Raw genomic sequence first — 26,335 nt, forward strand, 5'->3', positions numbered from 1 at the left:
GCAATTTACCACAGCAGCAGTGGGAAACTAATACAATGCCTATGGCTTCTGAGTGGAGACTGGCTCGGAGGGGAATCAAAGGTGGAACTGGGAGGCCAGTTGAGATGCTATTACAGCAATCTAGCCAAAGTAGGTCTATCCAAGCGTAATGGAGCCTGCATAGACCTGAGATGAAGAGAAAAACTGCGAAAATATTTTGGAGGTAGGGCTGATAGGACTGGTCAAATTCCCTTAGCTCCTAAACCATTCTTGGCTTGGGCAGAAGCTGGAAACCCTGGGTACTATTTGGTGTGCTAGTGCCGTTAGTCTTAGAAAGCAAGCACTGTTTTACCGGGTAACTGATTTGACAAATAAATAATTTACTCACCAACTGGAAACATCCAGCCAATGGAAAAAAACAACTCAGAGCCCAGACTAAACAAGTCTAAAGGCAAGCTCTTTAGTCCTGCACTGTCATGAAGAATGGAAAAGCAAGGTCAAAGATAGCAGCCAGCACAAAAGCGGATGCCTTCAAGGGAAACAAATGTGCTGTGGTCTAATTCCAGGCTCTGCAGAATTTGCTCCTTACAAGAAGTAAAAAAAAATGGTTTTCTCCACAGTGGAAAAGAGTAGGAAAGTAATGGCTTTTTCACCCCAGTACCATTTATCAGACCTCTCTGAGCGCCCTTGTCCAGCCCTCCATGTGTCCTGCAGGTCAGGACCCCGCCTGACTGAATACAATGAGACCTTCCTATAGGCAAGGTGTCCGGCTGTGGCCTCTGCCCACAGTCCTCTCTCTCACCATAGCCAGAGCTGCTAGCTTGAGCTCTGAATACCCAGGGGAGGGGGATATCTCATTGGAAACCAGCAATGCTGCCCTGTCACATAGTAGGCATTTTCAGCCCAGCAAGAAGACTAATGCAAATCTTTACTCCACCAAGCTGTCCAGGACCTGGCATACAGGATCTCCTTAACATCGCCTCCCCAGACCAGCTTCAGAATCCCAAATCATCACGCCCTTTTCTATCAGTGCCCAGAGTTAATCTCAGCTTCTCGAGGAGGTATGTGACCCCAGCAGACAGGTCTCAGGAGCTCCAGCATGATTCTCATTTATGCCATAGTCTGCATAGTTTTATGCTGTTCTGTGCATATCACACACTGCCCTTTCCTCCAAGATACCCTCTCTGAATCGCTAACTGTCCCCAGGAATGAAACCACTTGCACAGCAGCACCGAGGTGCCCCATCCTAGGTCTTTGCATAGTTAAGAGGGAAGGGGAGCCATCCTAATTCTCACCATTAGCAGCGGGAATATCCGTGCTAATCAGCATTTCCAGTGAGAAACTCCTCTGTGGAGTAAGGGAAGAGGAAGTTGTGTGAACAAGTTTCAGGATAGAACACTGCACACCCTCTCTCCCTGCCTGGCCTCCAAATGTCCGCACCCCCAGCCTCGGGCATAATGACTCTGTTCTCTGGTGCCTGGAGATCTTTTGCAGCTTCAGTCTCTTATCCTGGAGCTTACAGAGCCTCATCTCAACTCAGCTGAGCGGGTCAGCAGGGCCTCATGTTCTTGCCCAAGGACAGCCAGAATAGGCCACTCTTCTTTATTTTTGTTTGTTAAGTATACTACTTTGACTTAATGGTCCCATTTCTGCCCCACACATGTCACTCTCTAGATTAATACCCCACTTTACTTTCTCACATCCCCTAGATTCCCAAAATGATTTGTGGGTGAGTATCTCCATTTTTATCGCTAATGAAGATCAAAGTGCTTTGCTAAAAGAATAACACAGATGCCCCATGCTCATAAAGAAGGTGCCCGCCAGCTCTGATCCCTCCCATCAGAACTAGAGCTCATCCCTGGTCTCTATTTTGAGAAGCTTTTCATCCCACAGGCCACAAAGGCAACCAACTGCCTGAAGAGAATGGCCTTGTGATGAACACAGAGGTCACACTGGACACTGTGTGCTGTTAGTTGATTACACCCTTTTCCAAGCCCGTCCTTGCTACAGACACAGTGAATATCTAAAATGGCATGTGCTGCTCGTTTCGGCAATTAGTTTTGATCTCTCTGCCTTAATGCTGAGTCCAGTTGTTCTGGAAGAGAAAAGAAATGCCCTGCATCTGCCCCATTTATTTTTATAGCTGCATTCAGTGAAGACTTGTGGAAGCCAAGGTCTCTCTGAGGCATTGTGAAAAATAAGAATGAATCTTTCCCCACTTCCAGAAGTGAGTAGCTTAGAAGAGAGAAAACATGTAACCAATATATGACATACAGCACACTTCAGTGTTTGAAGAGAGAAAGGGCCCTTTCTTTACTCAACACATATAAAGCAAAGCACAGTTTAAGGCATGTATATGTATAGATAAAGAAGGCAAAAAGGGGTCCTGCTCTCATGGGGAGAGATGATCATTAAACCAGTAAAAAAATAATTAAATATGCAAAGTCAATTTATAAAATGATCAACACAATTAATAGAGGAGGAATGGGATAAGATAGGGTGGAGTTTAACTAAGTGCAGGTATTCAGGTAGAGCTCTCTGGAAGGTGAGCTTCCTTCTGAATGAGGAGATGGTTCTAGCTGTACGAGACCTACAGAAAGAACGATATGAGCAGAGGAAACGTGTCAAGGCCATGAGGTAGACACAGGCTAGGAGCCTTGGGAGAGATGTGATAGCTCAGCCTCAAAGAGTGGTCAAATTGGCATTTTACAAATACTATAGTGTAAGCAAAGGCACAGAACTGGGAGAGCATGTAGTGCGCTTAGTTGGCAGCAAGTTCGGGTCTGAATTAGGGTCTGGTGGAACCTGAATTCAGGAGACAGGATGAGGGGACATCACTGGCTGAGACCCAGGGCCCTGCCGTGGCTGTGGAATGTATTCTGTGAGCAGCAAGCACTGGGTGCTGGAGAGCAGTCTCTGACTTGGTAAGAATGTGCTTTAGGGAGATTTCTCTGCCCTTAGTGGGAACTATTTTTGCCTTTGACAAACAGATATTCCTGTGTTTCTGTCAAAGCTTCCTATTTCCTGATAAATATTCATGTTCATGCCTAGGTTTCTTGTAAGAGATTGGGCTATAAAATAGTTTTAAGTAGTGCTGGCAATATAATTTGTGGGGCCCAGCACCAAATGAAAATGGCCTCTGTTCAAAATGCAGCTTAAAAGCTTTTTCCTTTCTCCTGCCATCTCTCTCATGGCTTGTCATGGCATTTGGTATCTGTGATTTAATACAAAATATCTCTCTCAGGATACTTGAGGGGCAAGGGTAGACTGTCCCAGGCACCAAATTCCTTCCTCCCCACCGAACCCTCTGGCACCCACACCCAGCCCCCTGCAGCAGGGAAGGGAGCAGTGGTCACTGGGTGGGAGCAAGGGAGCAGGAGATCCACACCGTGTCCCACAGAAACAGAGAGATGGGCCCACACATGGGACAAGGCTCCCAGCCCCTGGCACAGGCTCCACCGTTCCACCTAATTCTCATGCAAAACATTATTCTAAGGCAAAATCATTAAGACTTTCAAGATGCTGACTGCATCCTTCCACTGATAGAGCTTTGTGCGGTGGCCTGGTGGCGCACATGAAGCCTGCCCTGGTCTGAGGCCTGATGAGAAGTTGTCTGCTCCTCAACATGTGCTTTTCCCTTAGAAGTTAAACCCAGCAAGCTACTGCTCATCAAAAACACACGTGCTGCTCTACTTCTACGAGTCGTTACCGCTGGAGGAACTGAGTGCAGGGTACATAGGTCCTGCCTGTATTACTCTTTCAACTTCCTGTGAATCAATAACTACTTGAAAGTAAAAGTGTATGTATGCAAAACCCTTACACATGTGCTATTTTGCTGAAGGCAGTAAGGAGAGAAAGAGGGAGGAAGGAATTCCTCAAGGAAAACAAGGAAGGAATTGAAAAGCAAGATTGAGAGGATGGAATGAAAGCTATATAGCGGTACTTGGCTGGACCTCACAAGTTATTTTGTCATTTTAGCTGTAAGTGCAAACCTTATCCATGAGCTAGCAAGGGCTGAAACAATGGCGGTCAGGCTCATGTTTGCAAAGGTGAAGGACTAGCCAGCTTATTTGTGACCACACTCTCCTTGTTCAGATCCACTGTCGGGGTGTCCAACATTTCAGCATCTCTAGGCCACACTGGAAGAAGAAGAGTTGTCCTGGGCCACACATGAAATACATCATGACACATACCCACGAAAGCATCTCATAATGTTTTAAATTAACTTACAATTTTGTGTTGGGCCCCATGCATAGCCATCCTGGGCCACATTTGGCCCTGGGGCTGCCAGTTGAACACCCCTGCGACTAAATGATCATTTACTGATTGCTCACCAGGTGCAAAAAATGCCCCACACTGCCCTGTGCCCTCTGGGATTACAATAAAAGACTATTGTATTTCGTGCAAATAACATTTTCTTAAGAACTAATGGAATCCAAGACTAATCTTAGCAGAAAACGGCAGGTGCTTCTGGTTACTGGCTAAAGAAATACTGCCTTGTGGCAATAGAAACAGAGTTCCCCTGGCCCATATGTTTTGAAATACTTGTTTGATTTTTATTTAATTTGGGAGTTACTCTGATTTTGTGCCTGATGTTTACACAATACTACCCCAAATTTGCATAATTCAAATTGTCATAAAAGGACCTACACAGCTCCTAAAGGGATATTCTATAAATTAAATAAACTAACACATAAAAAGCATCTAACACTATTCTTAGAACTAAATAGGCAGAAAATTAAAGGCAGTCATTCTTGCTGTTATATTCAATAATATTTCCAATAAATCATAGTCTCCAATCCTGAAAAAGAGTATCTCCAGGCTGTAAAGCTGGAGCATCTTTTTACAAATCTGTATGAGTAGAATAAAAGTAGAGTTCATAGAGTTAAAACATTTCACAGGAAAAAAAACCATTTAGCACTGAGGTTCAAAGTGTTTTTGTACCGAAGGGAAAATTAATACCCAGCCAACTCTTCTGCTTCTGCACAAATGTGAAACACAGTAACAAATTAAACCTACACACCATCCCAAAGCTTTTGTCTAATCAGTGATTAGAATACCTCTTCCATTATGCTATTTTTTTTTTGTCCTCAGCATGGGGGGAGGATTCAGAGATCAAAAAGGTCTCTGCACTAAATTACACAAACAGCAGTGGAAGCATTCTGCTCAGTCACTGTCTCAATCTAGATAAGCAGCCCACAGAGTTCTTCCACCCTGGCCGATGGCTAGTGAGTAAGGTGCCCGTTAAGGAGCAGAGCACAGGCAGAGCGCCAGAGTACAATGCACCCAGCACCACCTTTATGCAATCTAAAATCAGGCATGGCTGTTGAAGAAGGCCCAAGTCACCAGACAAGTAGCCTTCACACAATTCCAGGGAAAGGGACATTTTTCTGAACATGAACCTAAGGAGACTTGTCTCTGGAGGGGTCAGGTCATAGCTGTGAAGAAATAAAACAAACAAACAAACAAAAACAGTAGTGACTTATTCCAAAAGAAACCGGTGCTAGATGCCAGGACTCTGGGCTCCTTCGCAGTTGCACGCCATGATCACTGTTCATGACTTAAGTTCTTGAGATACAGCACTGTCTTAGCCACTCTCTTGGGGGGGGAACCACAATGTCTGCTCAGATGCAACTTAAATGTACCTTGTAATACCCACAGGAAATAGTCCATCTACGAATAGACGAGAGTACCGACTCTGGATCTCACAGACTGGCATCCAGGCCTCGACCCTGCTAACTTGCTACCTGGATGGGCCTGGGCAATTCAATGAGGTTTTCTAAGCCTAATCCTGGACTACAAGTCTGGGATAAAAACATCCCTGACCCCACAAGGTGAATATAAGCATGATAGTATATCTGGCCTTTATGAAATAAATCTTACTCCACAGAGATAGCCTCATGCCACACTCAGACAGGCTTTGGTGAGCATCCTGGCTTTACCACCCACCAGCTGTGTTTCTTTGGCCAAATTACTTAACCTCACATGCCCCCACTTCCCTGTTTGGAGAATGCAGATAACATAAGCCTCACAGTGAGATCATTTTATAACCTTGCCCAAATCAACAAGGAGTATTAAGACAAACCTCTCTGGACATGAAGAGTCAAGACACATCTGCTTTCATTTTAACCTTCACTCTAGACAAGGCTAAATGGCATCCAGAAATCACCTACACTCTATTTAGCACTGTGCTGATGAATCTCTTTTTTTTTTCCCCCAAAGGTCTGAGTCATTCCATTCTTTTGAGGTTAGACAGAAGGGGTTTTGCTAAAAACTTCCACTAAACTCTATGGACACAATGCAGCAACTACTAAAAGAGGGGAATGTTTCCTGAGCATTTTCATTCCCTCCCCGAGGTTCCACTGTGGATCAGAGGACGGGTCATCTCCGTGAAGGCAGGTTCAGTGGAAAGGCTTCTCTTTACTATTTACTAGAAATACTAAACCAGCAGGCAATTATAATTTTCAGATGCTCAGAGAGATTTCTCCCAGGAATATGGCACATAGTATATGTTCTCTCCCTCAATTATGTCCCTGTCATTTATCTTCTGAAAAGGCGTATCCTGATCTTATGACGTCTTACTTAAGGACAACAGGCCATAGTTCCAGTTTGCTATGCCATTTGGTTCCTCAGAAAAAGAAGACAATTTTTGATTATATGGTGACTCTTGGGGGAGCCTGTAGTCTATACAAAGAGTTTGATGGAGTATCTCCCACTTGAGATGATTAAAAGTACATAGCATAGTGCATAATAAAAACTCAATCTCAATAACTATTAGCAAAAAAAAAAACCACATGAGGCACTATCTCATTCAGCACTCAATCATATGGCACACGCATGCTTCCCAGGAAGAGAGAATAGTGATGGCTATAAGAGGCAAAAAAAAAAAAAGACTTTATGGAGGAAGAGGAATTTGAGCTGGACCTTGGAGGATGGCTAGAATATAAATGGAAGGAGAAGAGATGGGAGGGCACAAATAATGAAGCAAAGTTGAGCACAGGAAGAGAAAGAGTGAGGAATTCCTGGGACATCAGAACTATTAATGTAATTGGGTGGATATGGTGGGACCAGGTTATGGAAGGGATGAGGAATCAGCAGGAGAGCCTTGATTAAATATTTTTGAAGTGTTCACAAGTCTAGCAATCTGGGCCCACTCAGGAGTTTGAAACCACATGGTATATTAGTAAGGGTTCTCCAGAGAAAACAGAATCAGTAGGACATGTGTGTTGAGGGAGGAGACCGATTTTAAGAAGCTGGCTCACACAATTCCAAAGCCTGGCAAGTCTGAATTCCACAAGACAGTCCAGCAGTCTGGAGACCCAGGAAAGTCGATGTCAAAGTTGAGTCTAAAGGCAGTCTGGAGGCAGAATTCTGTCCTCCTCCGCGAGACCTCTGTCCATTTCTCCTAAGGCCTTCAACTGATTGAAGGAGACCCACCCACATGATGGAGAGTAATCTCCTTTATTCAAATGCTACTGATTTCAAGGTAAATCACATCTGAAAAATACCTTCGCAGCAACATCTAGAATGGTGTTTGACCAAATGTCTATAGCACCATAGCTTAGTTAAATTAATACATAAAATTAACCATCACACACAGTCATTTAAATGAAAAAAATTTAATGTAAAGAACTATTATCCAATAATAGAAAAGTAATTATAAAGATTTTAAAAAGAAGGTACCTTCTAAAAGGTACTGTCTAAAAGATACCTTAAAGCAAAGAGAGAAGCAACCAAAAAAGCACAAATTTAAAAGTAGAGGTTCAGGCCTCATTAGAGAGATTGGCCGCAGCTGCTGAATGATGGGGTTGGCCGCAGCCACTGAATGATGGGGTTGGCCGCAGCCACTGAACGATAGGTTGCCTGGGCCAGAGCTGGTCCACAGTCCCTGGGCTAGCAGAAACAGCTTGCTGGAACTCAGATGGTCCATGACTGCTGGACGTGTGTGCAGGGAATCAGGAGCACGGGGGGGTGACAGGGTACTGCTGTAGGTGGGAGGTCTAGAGAGCATAGTGTCTGCTTTGGGACAGTCACAAAAAACAAAAGCCTACAATATAGGTGAACCAAGGCTGGGCACACAGAGGGAGTTGGGTGCATAGTGGGTGCTGGGTGCCACTGTGCATGTTGTTAAAACTGGCACCTGGAGATGCCTCCCTCTGTAAGAAGCTAATGTACTTCGGGGCACCTCTTACTGGGGGACAATTTCCTGTATGTCCAGTCCCACAGGGTTGAGGAAAGGGTGTGCAGAACAGAACCCCAAGATAGTGTATAGCACTGTCTGGGGCTCCTCACAATGCCACTGTTCCCCAAATGGAGAACTGGGAAACCTTGGGGAAGCCACATCCACTAGCAGTTAGCACTGGAGGAAACCTGAAGGGCCGAGAAATAGAGAAGAATGCAGCACGCTCTTGGCGCCTTTGGAACTGTCCACCCGAACCAGGAAGAAGAACCCTTCTCCCTGCCATGTCTCCCCATCACACTGTACCGGCAAAGCTTAACTTCCTACCAGCTGGAAAAGGGAAAAAAAATTAAAGTCCCAGATCTATTTCCACAAATCAGGCAATGAAGTATAAATTAGGAGCTGAGAGGCAATAAGTTGGCAATGGTGCCGTGGGCAGTGCAGTGGAAGCAGCCCTTGTGTGGGCGATATCAGATGGTTCCGATTATGTTGTCAAGATTTTACTGGTCTCGAGAAGCTCAGCCAGGAGGCTGCTGAACTGATGAGACATGTGCTGCCAAGGCCTTGGATCAAAGTGATGTCAGGAGGGATGAAATAGAAGGGTGGAGTGTGATACTTCAAAGGAAAAACAAAATTCTTCCTTCAGGTCAATCACCCTGCCGTAGTCCATTCAGGTTGCTTAATAAAAATACCATAGGCTTGGTGACTGAAATAGCAAACATTTCTTTCTCTCAGTTCTAGAGATTAGAAAGTCCAACATCAAGGCTCTGGCAGATTTGGTATCTGATTCATAGGCATCTGAATTTCTGATGTGTCCTCACATTCTAGCAGGGGACACTGATCCCACTCATGAGGGCTTGACCCTCATGACCTAGTCACCTCTCAACGGCCCAACCTTCTAATACCATCACATTGAGGGTTAGGATTTTAATATGTGAGTTTGGGTTGGGGGGCAAAGACTTTGGTACATAACATATTCCATTTTTTAAAGCAAAGAAATGCTGTGTGGAGATAAACACCTGAATCCACTGAGAATAAAACACGGCCCCCCCAGGAGAACTGGGTCACCTCTTTCATAATGAAGGTCAGAGTAAGCCTGTCGAAGGCCCATGAGTAAGAATAAGCACGCTGGCTTTGAAACATTCCCATGGTCAAAGAACATGGCCAGAAAAGGGGCTGTGGAATTGTCAGGAATGAGACCAGGAAATGAGCCCAAGCTGAAAGCCGTGCAGGGCCTCAGTGTCCAGTACTAAGTGGACCAGTGGACCACTAAGTGGACCTTAGTGTCCAGTATGTACACACATACACTCAGTGAGCACTAGTGGAGGGAAGGGCGGGGAGAGGGTGGTAAGTGGAGAGAAATCCAATCAAACCTAGAATGTGAATGCAGGAGGGCAGGACTTCCTGCACCTCACAAAGGAAGGTGCTGGAATTCCCATTTTATAGATGAGGTCAGGAAGAGAACACAGAGGGAGGCAGAGAGAGGAGGAAGTACCTGGCTCTGACCAGCGGGCAGCCTCTCCCTGGGGGCTGTGGGGAACCTTCCGTCCAAGTGTAGCTGCAGCCAGAAGCAAGTACTGACACCTCTCCATCTCAGAGCCCTCAATGAGTGAGCTCTGTCCCCTGAAGGACAAGGATCCAGGCAGAGAGCCAACCACTCAGATCATCACAGCTTCCTTCCAAGATGGGACAGCGAAGTCCCCCAGGCTTCCTCCCTTCTGTCTTCTCCCTCCACCCCAGGCAGGGTGTTCCTGGGTGGAGGGTGGGGTGGCCTAGAGCTTTTCTCCCAGCTGCAGCGAGTCCTAAAGATATGGTAGGGATGCTCCATTTACACTCAAACTGAAAGTGGACCCAGATGTGGGAAAGGAAGGACCTTCATTGGACAGCTATGTACCAAACACATTATGTAGACGATTTCATCCTCACAAAGGAAGGTGCTGGAATTCCCATTTTATAGATGAGGACCCTGAGATTTTCAAGACTAAGTCCTTCCTCTTGTTCATGCAGCTGTAATTCTTGGAGTGGGGGGAAAAAGACAGATAAAGGAACTTAGTTTAAATACAGTTACCCTGTTACTCATATTAAAGCTTCTTGGTAAACAAATTTTCTGGGCTCTTACTCCTCACTTTCATCAAATTTATGCATAATAATGAAAGTTAATATGTATACCAAACTTATAAAGGGCCAGACACTGTTCTGAACACTTTATAAAATATATATTAACTCAATTCTTATAAAACAACCATATTTTATAACTAAGGCACAGAGAGGTTAAGTACTGGCCCAAGGTCACATAAGTACCCAATCAGAGGATTCAAACCCAGCTCATCTGTGTGAACCAACAACACACTAGTTCAGAGGGAAGCCTTGGAGGACAGACAGTCAATAGCAGAACTTAAATGCAGAATGTCTTGATTTTATAGTTATCCTGGTAACTCTTTGACAGTTTTGAACAAGGTCATGAGTATGACTCAGATTTACTACTTCACAGTCTTTCTGTTGTGATGAAAGGATTGGGTGGTAGCTGTTATACTCTAAGGATAGCCGAGGAGCCAAGGAAAATGGTGACAAATGAGACGTGTGATTGAGGCTGAAAGTGTCTCTTCAAAGCTGCAGAGCCAGGGCAGCCCCAACCCCAACATCATTAGCATCCCTCCACTCGGCTGGCTTTCCTAAGGGAAGCCTGTCTGCGCAATGAACTCCGTCAGCCCCCAGAGCTGCCTGTGCCTCCTGGAGCCCAGAGTCTCCCTGGTGCCAGGAAACAACGTGGTGCTGCCAGTGTGGGTTTATCACTGCTACACAACGCTTCACCACTGCGGGCAGGCGGGAAAGCACAAAATCCGAGTCTGCATCCAGTTAGCGTCTCCTGACATCGCAACGGCAGCCAGGCAGCCTTATCAAGGCGGAGAAAGAGCAATAGTACGTTCTGACTGGAGAGGTGTGGCAACTTTGGGGGCAATAAAATTGTCATCATCTCAGTTTCTTGCTGAAAGCAAAAAGAGAGAGGTTAAATGCATGAAGCTTGACGGGGAACCCATGGAAGCCACCCCCAAACAAGGGTCTGACTTCCATGCTCCCTTCACTCTCTGTTCTTCGGCTATCTGTTCTTGCCCACCTGGAGGGGAAAAAGTGCATACCAAATCAACAAATACACAGCTGCATATTCAAATGGATGTGTGTAATAATCAGGAGTCATATAGTGAGGGCCTCACAGTCCCTGGACTTAAGACTTCTATTTAATCACAGAACAAAAATAGCAAAGTTGCTACAGTGAGAAAACACTCCTATCTTTCCCTTCTTCTGGCCTCTGCAGGCTCCGCTGCTCTCCTGATCCTATCGCCTAAGACAGGACAGAGGCCATCATCTCATAGCTATTGAAATGTGATGGTTGTCCATCACCGGTGGGGAAGGGTGCGTGCAAACCGCTGCCTGGAGATAAAGGGTCCTCAGCATCATTAATAAGGCTCCAAGAGACACTCATCGTTCAGGTTTGCTTCATCCCGGTAGCTTTAAGTATAGCACTCTAGATGTATATTTCATGCACCCTTTCATGTGGTGTGTTGCTTCAGGACATGCTTTCTTTCCCTCTAAATTTATCTTGGCTCTGGTTTCCCCACTGAGATTTAGCTATTTTTCACAGCTAAAGATGCCTTTTTCCCTCACCCTTAGTTCATGGGTGTTCGTGACAGCGCCTTCAGATAAAATGAAATGGTAGAGTATCCCAGCCTTTTCCTCTGTTCTGAGACAAAGAGGCCTTACAACAACAACTTTTTTAAAAAGTTCCTAGCATGTTCAAACCAAAATTTTGACCAAAGCAAAAAACTCAAAACGTCTGTAGGTAATTTTGTTTCTCCACAGAGCCCAAGGTGCAGACAGACACAGTTGTTCTTGCCTGTATTTTTGTTTGTAAGGAATCATTTAATTTAGAAGTGGGTTCACTCTGGGCTGGGTTTTTGTCATTACTATTGTTTACTATTTCCCTTTGCTGAGCAGTGTGACCTCTGGCATTCCTAGCGCAGAAATCTTATTTCATGATAGACAGTGTCAACTTTACCCCAGGCCATCTGGCATCAACAGCTCGAGTTCCTTTACTCTCGTCGATAGCTTTTGGACCTCAGTGAGCACTTCCTTGGTAAATCCCTTCGGCATCCCTGCTGTTCTAGTCAATCCTGCACACATGCGGCCGCTGGATCTCTGATGTCGCTCAGAAATTCTTTCAAAAATGAAGTAAGAGCCTTTTTATGTCTTGGAAAGGAGAATATAAAGTTGTGGGGAAACCAAAGTCTTAAACAAATCATCACTGTTTCCAGTACAGACAAAAGTGAGACTTTTGGCAGAGCCAGGGGGAAGAAATCAAACAGAACCCATTAAAGAATTATTGCCACTCCGGCCAAGATGGAGGCATAGGTTGAAATAATGTACCTCCTCGCACAGCCAAATTTAAGGACAACAAAGATTTAGAAAGAAAAACACAAACAGAAAAGACAGAAAATTGAACTGTACCGAAGTCTGACAATGAACCACTCATCCAGACCAGTAAAAGGGGTGGAGTCGGCGGCTGGGGGAGAGGGGTCCCAGCAGGAGGAGGCACTGATAGGCAACCCTGGCCAGTACGGGATGAAAACCCAGTAAGGCTCCCAAGGTGACTGGCTGACTGAAGACATTTGTGCACAGAGAAACCAGGCAGGTTTAAAAACAGGCAGTGAGATAGACCATGCAACCCAGGGCCCCAGCCATGGGAAAATAAAGCCTAAAAGCACTGATTGAAAAAACTTTCGTGGGCTGAGGTGCCAGGAGAGGCTCCTAGCCTCACAGGAGAATTCCTTGGGGAGACCCACAGGGTTCTAGAATGAGCAGAAGCCCACCAACCTGGGAACCAGCACCAGAAAAGCCCAATTTGCTTGTGGGGAGTGGCAGAGGGGACCAAAATCCAAGAGAGAGAGGAATGCCATTGCTCCCTCTCTGACCCCACCCCCACGTACAGGGTCACAACCCAGGGACTGGGTTGGCCTGCCCTGGTAAACACCTAAGCATTCACCCCTCATACGTAACAGGTGCAAACATACCAAAGCATTATGGATCAAGCAGAAGAACAGCTCAAAGCCCCAGAGCCAATACTTCTAAGCGACAAACAGATAGCTAACCTATCAGATGCACTTTTCAAAACACTAGAGATCAGGATGCTCACAGTACTGGTTGATTTTAGTTGCAAATTAGATGAAAAAATGAAGGCTACACTAAGTGAAATGAAGCAAAATGCACAAGAAACCAATAGTGACGGGAAGGAAACTGGGACTAAAAATCAATCAAGTGGACCAGAAGAAAGAAAAAAATGACCAAACAGGAAAATATGAAGAAACAAGAATTCAAAAAAATGAGAAGAGGCTTAGGAACCTCCAGAACATCTTTAAACACTCCAACATCTGAATTATAGGGGTACCAGAAGGGGAAGAGGAACAGCCACAAGTGGAAAACTTATTTGAACAAATAATAAAGGGGAACTTCACCAATCTGGCAAAGGAAATAGACTTCCAGGGAGTCCAGGAAGCTCAGAGAGACCCAAAGATGGTGGACCCAAGGAGGAACACACCAAGGCACATCATAATTACATTAGCCAAGATTAAAATGAAGGAGAGAATTCTAGAAGCAGCAAGAGATAAGGGGACAGTCACCTACAAAGGAGTTCCCATCAGACTGTCAGAAGATTTCTCAAAAGAGACCTTACAGGCAAGAAGGGGCTGGAAAGAAGTATTCCAAGTCATGAAAGCCAAAGACCTACACCCAAGATTGCTCTATCCAGCAAAGCTTTCATCTAGAATGGAAGGGCAGATAAAGCGCTTCTCAGATAAGGTCAAGTTCAAGGAGTTCATCACCACCAAGCCCTTATTATATGAAATGTTACAGGCACTTATCCAAGAAAAAGAAGATAAAAAAATGAACAGTGAAAGGATAGCAAACTCACAGTTATTAACAACCACACCTAAACCAAAAGCAAACTAAGCAGACAGCTAAATCAGGAACAGAGCCACAGAAATGAGATCACATAGAGGATGGGAGATCACAGCAGAAGAGTGGGAGAGGGAGAAGGGGGGAGAAGGTACAGAGAATAAGTAGCATAGAGGGTAGGTAGAAGATAGACGGGGAGGGCAAGAATAGTTTGGGAAATGTAGAATCTAAAAGACTTGTGACACATGGACATGAACTAAAGGGGGGACTGTGGGGGGAGGGGTGTGCAGGGGGGAGGGGAATAAAGGGGGGAATAGGACAACTGTAATGGCATAATCAATAAAATATATAAAAAAAGAATTATTGCCAAACTGAAGAACTGACTTTCACTTAAAAGACAAGTTGAAACCCCAAAGGCTATGGCCGTAAGATAGAAAAAGGATTCTTGTTCTATATCTCTCAAAAACGTTTGAATGGTGAATATGGAGCCACAGTTCTGGCAGCAGCAGGATTAGACTGAACAGAGAACCTTTTCCAACCCCTGTGACTCTGCAAGATCAGAGTGTCAGGGTACTTGGGCTGGTGAAACCATGGTAAAAAGTAACATAAATACACACAGTGGCAAGAGCACCCACACTTCCCACACAGGCTGGGTGTCTGTAGCTTTTATGGCAGCTGCTTCCAGGCCACAACAGGCTCATAATCATGGGCAATGAGGCAGCAGGTGAGATTAATGATAAGGGAATCTGGGCCATGATGGAGACCATGTAAGAGACAACAGTCCCCATTTTTGTCCTAGTTTTGTTCTTCTCACACAGCTACAACTCAAGCAGAGGGGAAGGAGCCTCAAATTGGACTTCGGGTACTCTCCTTGACGTGTACCACGTGCCATATGAGTGTTCTCTTCTGCATGTTCTAACAGGAAAGGACATGAGAGAACATGGTAGCTCCGGAGTGACCTACCAGGGCTGACTCTCAGAGACCAGTATCGCATCATCTAATCTACATAATGGGCTCAAAGGAAAGCAGACCCAGGGAATATTTGCTGTTACCAAATGAGCAGAAGAAAATATATTCTCCAGGCTTTATTTTTGCTTCCTCTCCTTTTTGTTTACAGTTTAAGATGCTCTTGGGGAAATGATATAATTAGCCATGATTTATAGTTATGCAAATTCTTTGTCCTTATTAAAATAAATGAAAATATACTTTGCTGGTTTCTAATGTCATAGCATTGGCCATACACAATTACTATACAAGATGCTAAGTTTCTAATATTTCCTAAAACAGATCAAAATTTCAGCTCTCTCTCTCTCTCCATTCAAGGAAAGCTGATGGCTAAAGGATATACTGTCTTCTAAACTGTTGAATACTACAAGTCTTCAAGTGCTGCCTCTAAGAGCCAGCAATCTCTCACACTGCAGGGGCCCAAGAAGGCAACATGTGAGAGAAGCTGTGCAGAAGACAGAGCCAGAAGACCAGTGCTTACCTTCTATCTCTGTCCATGTAACCTTGGGGCATCTCGTTGAAACTCAGTTTCTTTCTCTAGAAAACAGGGATAACATTAGCTTCCTACCTTATAGGATAGTTGTGAAGAATAAAAAAGATAGAGTCCATGAAAATAGTTTATAGAGTTCTATACAACTAGGAAATATTTATCTTTGGATTCAGAATACCTTTGTATCCATTCACCCATGAGTTGCAAGAAATTTTTGCATGTGTTTACATGTACACATACATATGTACTTACATGTAAACATTCACAAATATGAGTGGGGACCCAGAAAATCCCCGGAATTATCTTCTGGAGGGTGGGCCCCTTGTAGTACAGGCTTCCCCTTGTACTAGGTGAGTGTTCTAGAAACCTACCTATATCAGTGTACCAGCTAGTGTTGTTGTGAGAGGTTGCATTTGGTTTCAGTAAATTTTTTTTGAAACTCTTTTAACACACTCCCCATTTCATGGTGAGTAATTTATGAGCACACCTGCCCACACTGAACAGGGTGTTCAACAGTTTCTGACCAAAAACGGCATGACTCCCATCACTCGACCTTTCTATTCACCCAATCTTGCCATGAGAGACTTTTTTTTTGTTTCCCTGGAAGAAAAAAGTCCTCAAAGGAAAATGTTTTGCAGATATGGAAGAGGTGAAACAAAAAAAGGCAGAAGCATGTAAAGGCATTAAAATTGACGAGTTCAAAACTGTTTTGAGCAGTGGAAAAAAATCTCTATAGGTGTATTGCATCAAATGGAGAGTACTTTGAAGGTGACTGAAGATTAAATATGTAAGAATATACAATTTTTATAAATAAATTCTGGTGTTTTGAGGGTCCACCCCTTGTATACATGTAAATGCACATGTACTCATTTACTCATTGGGAGGGGTCCATAGTTTTCATCAGCATCACAAAGGAAGTTATTTTCTAAAATTAGTTAAGAACCTCTGTGCTAAATAAGGTTCCACATCATCAGTCATTAGAAATGTGCAAATTAAGACCCCCCAGAAGATACCACTGCATGCCCAGTAGGACGACTCTATTGGAAGGACGAGCAATGCTGAGTATTGGTGAGGGTGTAGAGCATTTAAACACTCACACACTGCTGAGGGGAATGTAAAATGATACAGTTGCTGTGGAAAGCAGTTTGGCAGTCTTATAAAGTTAAAGATAAACCTACCATATGGCCCAGCAATTACATTCCTAGTAATCTACCGAAGAGAACGAAAGCATATGTCTACACTAAGACCTGTACACAAATGTTCATAGCAGCATTGTTCAAAATAGGCCAGAACTGGAAAGAAAAGTCTCCATCAGCTTGAGAAGGGATATACTAAATGAGACACATTCATATAATAGAATACAGGGTAGGGTAGGGGTAAGTTTATAGTTGTGAGTACAAGAAACACAGTTTATTCTTGTATTATTATTTGTTAATTATTGTACTATTTTCCATATGAACCTACTTTTACCCCATCCTGTATAGCTCAGCAATGAAAAGCAATGAAGTATGAAGAGGTGCTACAACATGAACAAGACTCAAAAATATCCCACTAAGCCCTGGCTTATATGGCTCAGTGGATTGAGTGCCAGCCTACAAACCAAAGGGTCGCCAGTTCAATTCCCAGTCTAAGGGCACATGCCCAGGTTGCAGGCCAGGTCCCCAGTAGGGGACACGTGAAAGGCAACCACACATTGATGTTTGTCTCCCTCTCTTTCTCCCTCCCTTCCCCTCTCTCTGAAATCAAATAAATAAATAATCCTTTTTTTTTTAAGTAAAATAAAAGAAACTTAACTTTGGAGCAGACCCCCTGGGTTCTGATTTTAAATTAAAAAATAAAACAAACAAACAAATAAAAACACTACACTAAGTGGAAAGATCATATAGTGCATGGTTCTCCTTACATAAAATGCCCAGAAGGGGCAGGCCTGGGATTGCCTGTGATTGGAGGGGCAAGTGTAGCCATGGATGCTCATTGGCTCAAGGAAAATTTAGACATTGATGCGAAAGCTCTAAAACTACACTGTGGCAATGGTTTCATGACTCTATAAATCTATATAAATCACTGAACTGTACATGTATGCAAGTGACTTTTGTATGTAAATTATACCTCAATATAGCTGTTTTCACAAAAGACATGAATAACAGATGGTGTGTTTCGAGATATAACTGTAAAGTGAATACAAATAACAAAATGTAAAATGATTGAGTCTTGTATACATATTATGGTATTTTAAACTATTGTCATTTAAAAAATGTTCTTTACTCTCTATATGCTGCAGTTTCCTCATCTGTAAAACAGAGATGATAAAAATAACTACTTCCTGAGCATCTGTGAAGATGAACCAGTTAGGTGTGTAAAGTATTTAGGATCAGTCCTGACACACAGTGAGCAGGAAAGACCTGTTAATTCGACACTAACTGGAGATCTTGTGTTGCTATCGACCACACGAGATATTGTAATATCTATTCTTTCAATGTTCTTTTTCCCAAGAGGAAAAATAGGCATTAAAAATTAATGGTACTTCCCTAAATTGGCATAAATACAATGCATAATAATAGAGGCTATGCGAAAGGAATGTGGGAAAATATCATAGCTGGAAATTGGGAGCTATGTGGATTATATCATGGAAAACATAATCTGCAAAAATTCATTGTGGTTTTATTGTTATTTCAGATCAGGCAACCAATTCAGAAATAACTTTAGCCTGCTCCTTTCTCATTTTCTCCCTTATCTGCTCAGCTGCAGTGCCCACGCTGACCCTCTTCCTTATCACTCACAGGACGAAGGCAAAGACCCGCCTCTGGGGGCGATAACATTAGCAGGCGCAGAGGTGGGCACAGATAGCAGCTTAGGCAAACCCTTTGTGTTCAGCTGTGTGCCTCAGTCTGGAAATAGAACGTTTTGCCTCTGTGCAACCTCAAACCAAGAAATGAAAAGGTAATCCATTAATCTTTTATCTTACCATTTTCACTTGGGTGGGGGTGGGGGAAGGAGGCTTCCTTAACAGAAGTCTTATAGATCATTGGGATTGGAACAGCACATTCAGAGCAGGAGTCAAGGAATTGTCTGTTTCTCAAGTACAAGACCAGTTCTTTGTTATTCCTCCAAGTTTTTCTAACAGAATCTCTCAAAACAGAGGCAACTTCTCTTAACTCATTTACTTTGAATCTCTACATTTTCTTCAAAACACTCAATAATGCCACAGTTCATATCTAGCTTCCCCCCAAATTACTGAATTTATATATTTAAGCTAATTGAATGGACAGTCCAAGGCATAAAAGTAACATGGTAAGGTTATAGTTTAACACACTACAATGCATTGAGCAAAATAAATAATAATAATGCTGCTTTGCGGGGGTGACCCAGCTGGCATCTTGGGAGCATGCATTCCGATGGCAGGTGCGCATAGGCGCACTCAGGGGGCAGCTGACAAACTGGAAGCATTCAGTGACTGTGATCATTATTTCGTGCAGCACCCTGAGGGAAGCGAGATCATTGGTCAATGCAGTGAGTTGACTGACCACTTTCATGTAAATACTGCAAATTTAGGGTGAGAGTTGGGGTGAGGAAGACAATGACAACAGGTAATGGGTCAAAAGTGTTAGTTAGTGTCAGTGGCATATCTCTTTAAGAGAATTTGGACTCAGCTCCAATTTTAAAGAATGCCCTAGGTCTGTTACATCTCAGGCAAACAATGTACTGCCCTTATATGTAGAACATAATGTATCAAATACATGTTGCTTTAAAGGACAAATAGGGAAATATGATGATGGTGACTTGACTGTATTTCAAGTCATGGACAAAATATGGGGTGGGGCAAAAGTAAGTTCACAGTTCATAAGAAAAATAATACAACTAATAAATAATAATACAAGAATAAACTGTGTCATGTACAACTGGAAATCTATTTTTGCCCCACCCTGTATTTATTGGATAGAAGTTAATACATTTAAGAGTATTGCTTTAAGGTCCCTAGGACTATGAGTATGATTAAGCCTTCAGAACAGGGCACTTATTCCAACATTTTTAATTTAAAACAGAAATTGAGATGAGTTATAGGAGCAGGCAAGGTTGGCCTGGAGGTGAGGGGGAGGGAGAGAAGATCTCTGGTTGTGGGGATGAGTGAGGAGTTCCTGAAGGAGGCGTGTGGCATAGGGTCAGACAGCACACAACCGAAGACATGGAACAGAGAAGGGCAGAGTGAACAGACCAAACTTTGGGAAGAAGACTAAGCAGTATGGTTTGATGGGGAGTTACAGGGTTTAAAAGAATTTTTTTAATTGGCAAGTTGGGGTGGGGTGAACAGGCTGCTGCATGGCTAAGGAAAAAGGACCAAGGAAGTTCAGTTCTCGAGTAGAGGCAGTAATGGTGCCCTAAAGTGACCATTATGTCCGAGGAACTCTTGGTGATGACTATTTACCAGTGTTTCCATATTTTAATAGTGAGTGCCTTATAGTTCATACACTAGTTGTTATGAGCCCTGCTGGTGTTAATGAATTCACATACTTTGGTAAATTTTTTTAAAAAAATAAATGAGTTTTCTCTTAGGCACTAATTAAACCATAGTAAAGAATAAGGATAATTTATTTCAAATATGCTTGATGGGAGTAGGATTTTGCCACCTAGTAACAGCAATTGTGTAAGAATGTGTTGCCCCTCCATGATGAACTGTGAAATATATCTGAGCCTCAGGATCATGCCATGTGAATGATGGGTTTCAGGGAGAACAGCCAGCCCCTCCAAATGGCGCTTACTGGGCCCCCCACGGGGACTGCCTCTCATTTTGCTGTCTTTCAGGTGGCTTGAGGCAATGAACAAAGCATCCCATCCTGTCCGCCAGGTAAGTGTTCTTGATATTTATCTCGGTCTTCATTCAGGTTTTCTCCTCAGAGGGGCAAAGCATAGAGTTAGATGCCTTGCAGGCCACCTAGGGATATCTTCGATCTGCTCTGACAACTGGAAAAGAGGATTTTAAGTCAACAGGGTTTCCTACTCAGATACTAAGACGGAACTTGCATTCCTGCTGTTCTTCTTCTTTCCAGGGGTTTGTCTGACATTTCTCTCAGTGAGCTCGGTGGGGAGTCACATGCTGGCGTGGAAGATCTGTTTCCCACAGAGCAGCCCAGTGGCTCCCCAGGGAGGTCGGGACACTGCTGCGGTTTTCTCTCCGATCCCAGAGTACAAGATGTCAGGGATGGCTTGGGATAGTGCTGTGGGCCATGCAGCTTATTAGAAAATGAGTGTCTTCTGTTCAGAATTGAAGGGCTTTGTGTTCATAGCTTTGTTCTGGAGACACACTAGGCCACTTTCCTTTCACTGTTCTTGCCAGTTCCTAGCCTTGGAGTAATATAATTTTTAACTTAGATTTGACCTATAAACTGATGGGTAACTTCATAACATTAACAGGTGAGTCATCACTTTAGTCCCTACGGCCTTTGATATCTCTTTCTGAGCTAATGCTATGACCTGTGGATGGGGGGGTGCTTTCATACCCAACTCTGTATACTTCATATATGATTTCTAATGAGGTGATAGATTTCCCTTAAATATGTACATTTCCTTACCAAAATGGCACACAAGCAAAAAGCACTTACTATCAATTATCTTCTGTACATATTTTGGCTCTTGTCTATTTCAGAAAATTTGTATCATTTGAGCTTGAATGTACTGCCCCATGCCCCGTGGCTGTCCTTTCAGAACAATCACTGGCATTATCACATGAAAAACAGCAGGACTTGTGTTTCATTTTACCTGGAACACAACACTCATTACACTCATCCATCTCTTCAGTGAGTCATCCTAATGAGCCTCGAGATTTTTAAGAGGGATCTATCTATTCTGCTAATGCGCTCTGTCTGTAGCAGAGTGCAAAAGGAACAACCAGGCTCCCAGCAGGCTCCCACTTCACAGCAACGAATAAAGCCAGCTCTACAGTCTGAAATCTTTTGCACTGCCTTGTTAGAACTGAAGAGCAAAAATGAAACCAAATAAAGAAGAGAAACTGGCCGGATGCCCAGCAGGGCATTATGATAAAGAGATGAAGCACTGTGTCCTTATGCCTCAGGTCAAATTCCCAGGAAGAACCTGCCTCTCAGGTCTGTGGACCCAGGGCTACCTACCCTCCAGGGTAGAAGATCCTGATTTGTCATGGGCCTTCCACATCCTTGACCATGAGTGCCTAAGGCTGATATGGGGCATTTAACTTGTTCAATTGCACAAATGGGAGTTCTAAATAAAATAAAGCATGAATCCAAAGTCACAGCGGAACCACCAGGAACAGGGCCAGGAGGACAATCTCAAATACTGAGTGAAAAAGCAAATTGGGACCAACCCATTCAGACAGTGCTATTCAACATAGTCTTCACTGAGGTGCCATCTCCATTTCCTATTTTTTTTCTTTTTTTTAATTTAATTTAATTTTATTGATTATGCCATTACAGTTGTTCTATTTCCCCCCTTCATTCCCCTCCACCCTGCATCCCCCCACCCCTACCATTCCCCCCTTTAGTTTATGACCACATATCTCATGTTCTTTAGAATCTATATTTCCCACACTATTCTTGCCCTCCCCCCTGTCTATTTTCTACCTACCACCTATGCTACTTATTCTCTGTACCTTCTCCCCCCTCTCCTTCTCCCACTCCCCTGTTGCTAACCCTCAATGTGATCTTCATTTCTATGGTTCTGCTTCTGATCTAGCTATCCTCTTAGTTTGCTTTTGTTTTAGGTATGGTTCTGAATAACTGTGAGTTTGCTGTCCTTTCACTGTTCATATTTTGTATCTTCTTTTTCTTAGGTAAGTCCCTTTAACATTTCATATAATAAGGGCTTGGTGATGATGAACTCCTTGAATTTGATCTTATCTGAGAAGCACTTTATCGGCCCTTCCATTCTAAATGAAAGTTTTGCTGGATAGAGTAATCTTGGTTGTAGGTCTTTGGATTTCATGACTTGGAATACTTCTTTCCAGCCCCTTCTTGCCTGTAAGGTCTCTTTTGAGAAATCCACTGACAGTCTGATGGGAATTCCTTTGTAGGTAACTGTCCCCTTGTCTCTTGCTGCTTCTAGGATTCTCTCCTTCATTTTAATCTTGGCTAATGTAATTATGATGTGCCTTGGTTTGTTCCTTCTTGGGTCCAACTTCTTTGGGACTCTCTGAGCTTCCTGGATTTCCTGGAAGTCTATTTCCTTTGCCAGATTGGGGAAATTCTCCTTTATTATTTGTTCAAATAAGTTTTTCACTGGTGGCTTTTCCTTTCCCTCTTCTGGTACCCCTATAATTCAGATGTTGGAGTGTTTAAAGATGTCCTGGAGGTTCCTAAGCCTCTCCTCATTTTTTTGTATTCTTGTTTCTTCATCCTTTTCTGTTTGGTCGTTTTTTTCCTCTTTCTGGTCCACTCCTTTGATTTGAGTCCCAGTTTCCTTTCCATTACTATTGGTTTCCTGTGCATTTCCATTCATTTCAATTAGTTTAGCTTTCATATGTTCCTCTAATTTGTTCCTCTAATTCATTTCAATTAGTTTAGCCTTCATTTGTTCCTCTAATTTGTTCCTCTATAATCCACCAGTTCTGTGAGCATCCTGATCACCAGTGTTTTGAACTGTGCATATGAAAGTTTTGCTATTTATTTGTTGCTTAGAGTTATGGGCTCTGGGGCTTTGAGATCTTCTTGAGCCATTTTTGGTCTGTTCTCACCCGTTAAGTGTGAGGAGCGGAACCTTAGGTATTCACCAGGGCGGGGCCTCTCAGGTCTCTGGGTTGTGATGCTGTATGTGGGGGTAGGGTCAGAGTGGGGAAGTGGTGGCCCCTTGTACTGCTTCCTGCCACTGAGGCCTGCTCAGTCCCGTTTCACTGCTCACTCCTTCACCAGTCTATCTGCACACAAATGTGTGACCACAGTCAACCTGCCGCCCTGCGCCCTCACTGGGTCTGCCCTTTGCAACCCCACACCTGGGACCCACACACCTGAGTCCGTCTGACCGAGTTTTCCTGTGCAACCCTGCTCCACCAGCTGCTGGCTTCGCCCCTCTTACCGGTTAGGCTGAAGAATTTGTTGTTATCAGACTTCCGAAAAGTTCAATTTTCTGTGTTTTTGCTGTGTTTTCTGTTGCTAATATTTTGTTGTCTCTAAAGCTGGCTGTGTGAGAAAGCACGGCGTCTCCACCTATGCCTCCATCTTGGTGAAAGTCCCCTCCATTTCCTTTCTATATGCCACTGATGTTCTTTGGATTTCCTCACAATAGAACAGAAGCCAAAGAGAAGGGATATCTATGGACATGATAAAGGAGAAATTTCCTATGGCTAATGGATAACTTCAGGTTTTCTGGATAGTTGATCAAGTATTCAGATTGTCTTAGCAATAGTATCAAACAGCCCAGGTGCTGATGTCTCGGGCTTGGGGAGTCTATGACCATAGATTGGTGCAGGATGATCACTGAGATGATCCCTTTGTGCTACACCTGCAGATCCATGTCTGGGAAGATGTTACTCTGCACAACAGTAACCTCCCACCCCTGGCTATCAAGAACCCAGAGTGCCTGGGCCTTCTGCACCAACTGGACAGAAGCACAGACACGTGGGTCCAGCACTACTGCATTCTGAAGGACGGCTGCTTATACTTCTACACTAGCATTCGCTCCACACAGGCCTCAGGTACGCACTCAACTCTCACAGGAAACAAGAGTAATTACAATAATAATAGTGATGACCTCTTAGCTTTGTGGAGATGTTACCGAATCTTGTGCTATGTAATTTACCTGAATTTGCTCATTTACCCTTTAAAAAAGAGGTACTAGTAGAGTTTCCATTTTACAGATAAGAAAACTGTCTGGAAAGTCTACATAGCTTGACAAGATTACATGCAGTAAACAATGAAACTGAGCTCTGACCACAGCCCCAAAACCTGCAGAGCTGGTGCCCTTAACTCCATGCTGCTACTTCCTGGAAAGGAGAAAAATAAACGCCTTCATTCTTTTGGTCACAATGACATGCAGAATCAATGCAAAGGTCTTCTTGTGCAGTGACTTCACCCTTTTCTCATAGCATCCCCCAATCTTACATAAGTGAGTAACGAACGAAAGGAGCATTAACTGTCGATTTTCCCCTAGGCAAATCCCTTAACTTCTTAAAACCTGCTTTCCTCATTTATAAAATGAAAACAGCTATATTTCACAGGACTGCGGTGAAGATGAAATGAGATAATTGCCAATACAGTGACAAGTTCTACATATAAAGTGCTCTACATAATAAGTTCTCTCTATATTGTATATATAATATATACATTTGTTTATGAAGTTATATATGTTAAAACTATATATACAAAATAAGAATATAAACCACATAATTTAATAATGAAATAATTTTGCCTAACTTCTACAAGAAAGATTATTTAGTCTTCTTATAGTTTTTGACAAAAGAGACTATTGGTGTTTTATTTGCAGCTGGACATTTTCCCAAATGAATAATTCTTAAATAATTAGCAGTAGTCAACATTCTGTAATCTCAGTCATTTAATTTTTCTTTTAGCATTAATGCTTAGGTTTAATTAAGCTAGACAGACATGCCAAATGGGAAATGGGTATCTTGTGACAATTTTTGACCTTCCGGAAGGGTACAAAAGAGGTAGAAAACAAGCATGGTCCATTTCTCACCACTCAGGAGGAACAATACAATGATTCTCTTCTACTTAATCACCCTTCCATTGTGAGAGTGTTAAAACATGACCCAGAATACTATTCAACTATTATGAGATAGATGGCATTTCTAACCACTTGCAGGACAGGCTGTTCCCATTGAATAGAACTCTAAATCCACAGCTTTATGCACCTGATACCAGGATGGGAATGAAGTAAACAAAACAACCCTCCAAAGTGGCCATTATCCAGGACTTCTCTTATAAAGTATCATTACAGAACTTGGAACCATTTTAATCACCAAATCAATGAAGCTCACTTTTGAGAGACTGTTTCCATAGCTAGAGAAGGAATGTTTAGAGTTGAATGCTCAGGTTACTCCAAAATGAAATATTAACAAAGTGCTGCCAAAGCCCTGAGGTCAGAGACAGCCACTGATTCCAAAGGTTTAATATAGTAATGGGAGCCACTAGATGGCTGCCCTTAACCTGAAGGTTGCAGGAGGCCCTACTTAGAAAGCCCTAGTTGGAGAGCTGGGAAACAGCTACTAATAAATAGCCTAAAAATAGTATCAGCAAAAGCAGTATTATCATTCAGTGAAATCAGCTTTTTGTACTCGTCATTCTGTTGTGTTTTTACTTATCATTTCATTTAATTACCACAACAATTCTATTAAATGCATTATTATGCCAATTACACATTTGGAAACTGATGCTTAGCAAGGTTAAATCATTTGCCCATGTTTCTCTGACTAGTAAACAGTGAAAGAATGTAAACCCAAGTAGCTTAAATTATACCAACATAAAAAAAAAATAGACAAGTAGGAAAAATTGGAAGGTTTGTTTATATTCAGATCTTATTTCACACATCTTTCCTGGAACTTTGATGGTCTTTCTGTTGCCTCTAGAGCACTCTAGGGCCTTATACTTTGTTCTGAAACCCTTGTTTCTGGTTTTCTCTTCCTCTCCTCATGTTACAGCACCCTGTATTCTACCCAAACATGGTCACATTCTATTTCTGTAGCACGCCCCCTTTAACATGCTTCAGACTCATCTCTTTGCTTGTGCTAGTTCCTTCCCCTGAAACATTCTCTATCTACT

General features: G+C 43.0%; 1 protein-coding gene across 1 annotated transcript in view; it reads left to right on the forward strand.

Moving 5' to 3' along the window:
- LOC119047244 (uncharacterized) overlaps positions 1-26,335 on the forward strand; it is a 110,284-nt gene that overhangs the window by 75,984 nt on the left and 7,965 nt on the right. Inside the window, exons 9-11 of the mRNA XM_037142638.2 lie at positions 18,382-18,539; positions 20,400-20,442; positions 24,069-24,255. Coding sequence (XP_036998533.2) covers positions 18,382-18,539; positions 20,400-20,442; positions 24,069-24,255 — 388 coding nt within the window. The remainder of the gene's footprint in view (positions 1-18,381; positions 18,540-20,399; positions 20,443-24,068; positions 24,256-26,335) is intronic.

The sequence above is a fragment of the Artibeus jamaicensis genome, unplaced genomic scaffold (assembly GCF_021234435.1).
Source record: "Artibeus jamaicensis isolate MK-2021 breed Jamaican fruit bat unplaced genomic scaffold, CSHL_Jam_final contig_3243, whole genome shotgun sequence".
Taxonomy (NCBI): domain Eukaryota; kingdom Metazoa; phylum Chordata; class Mammalia; order Chiroptera; family Phyllostomidae; genus Artibeus; species Artibeus jamaicensis.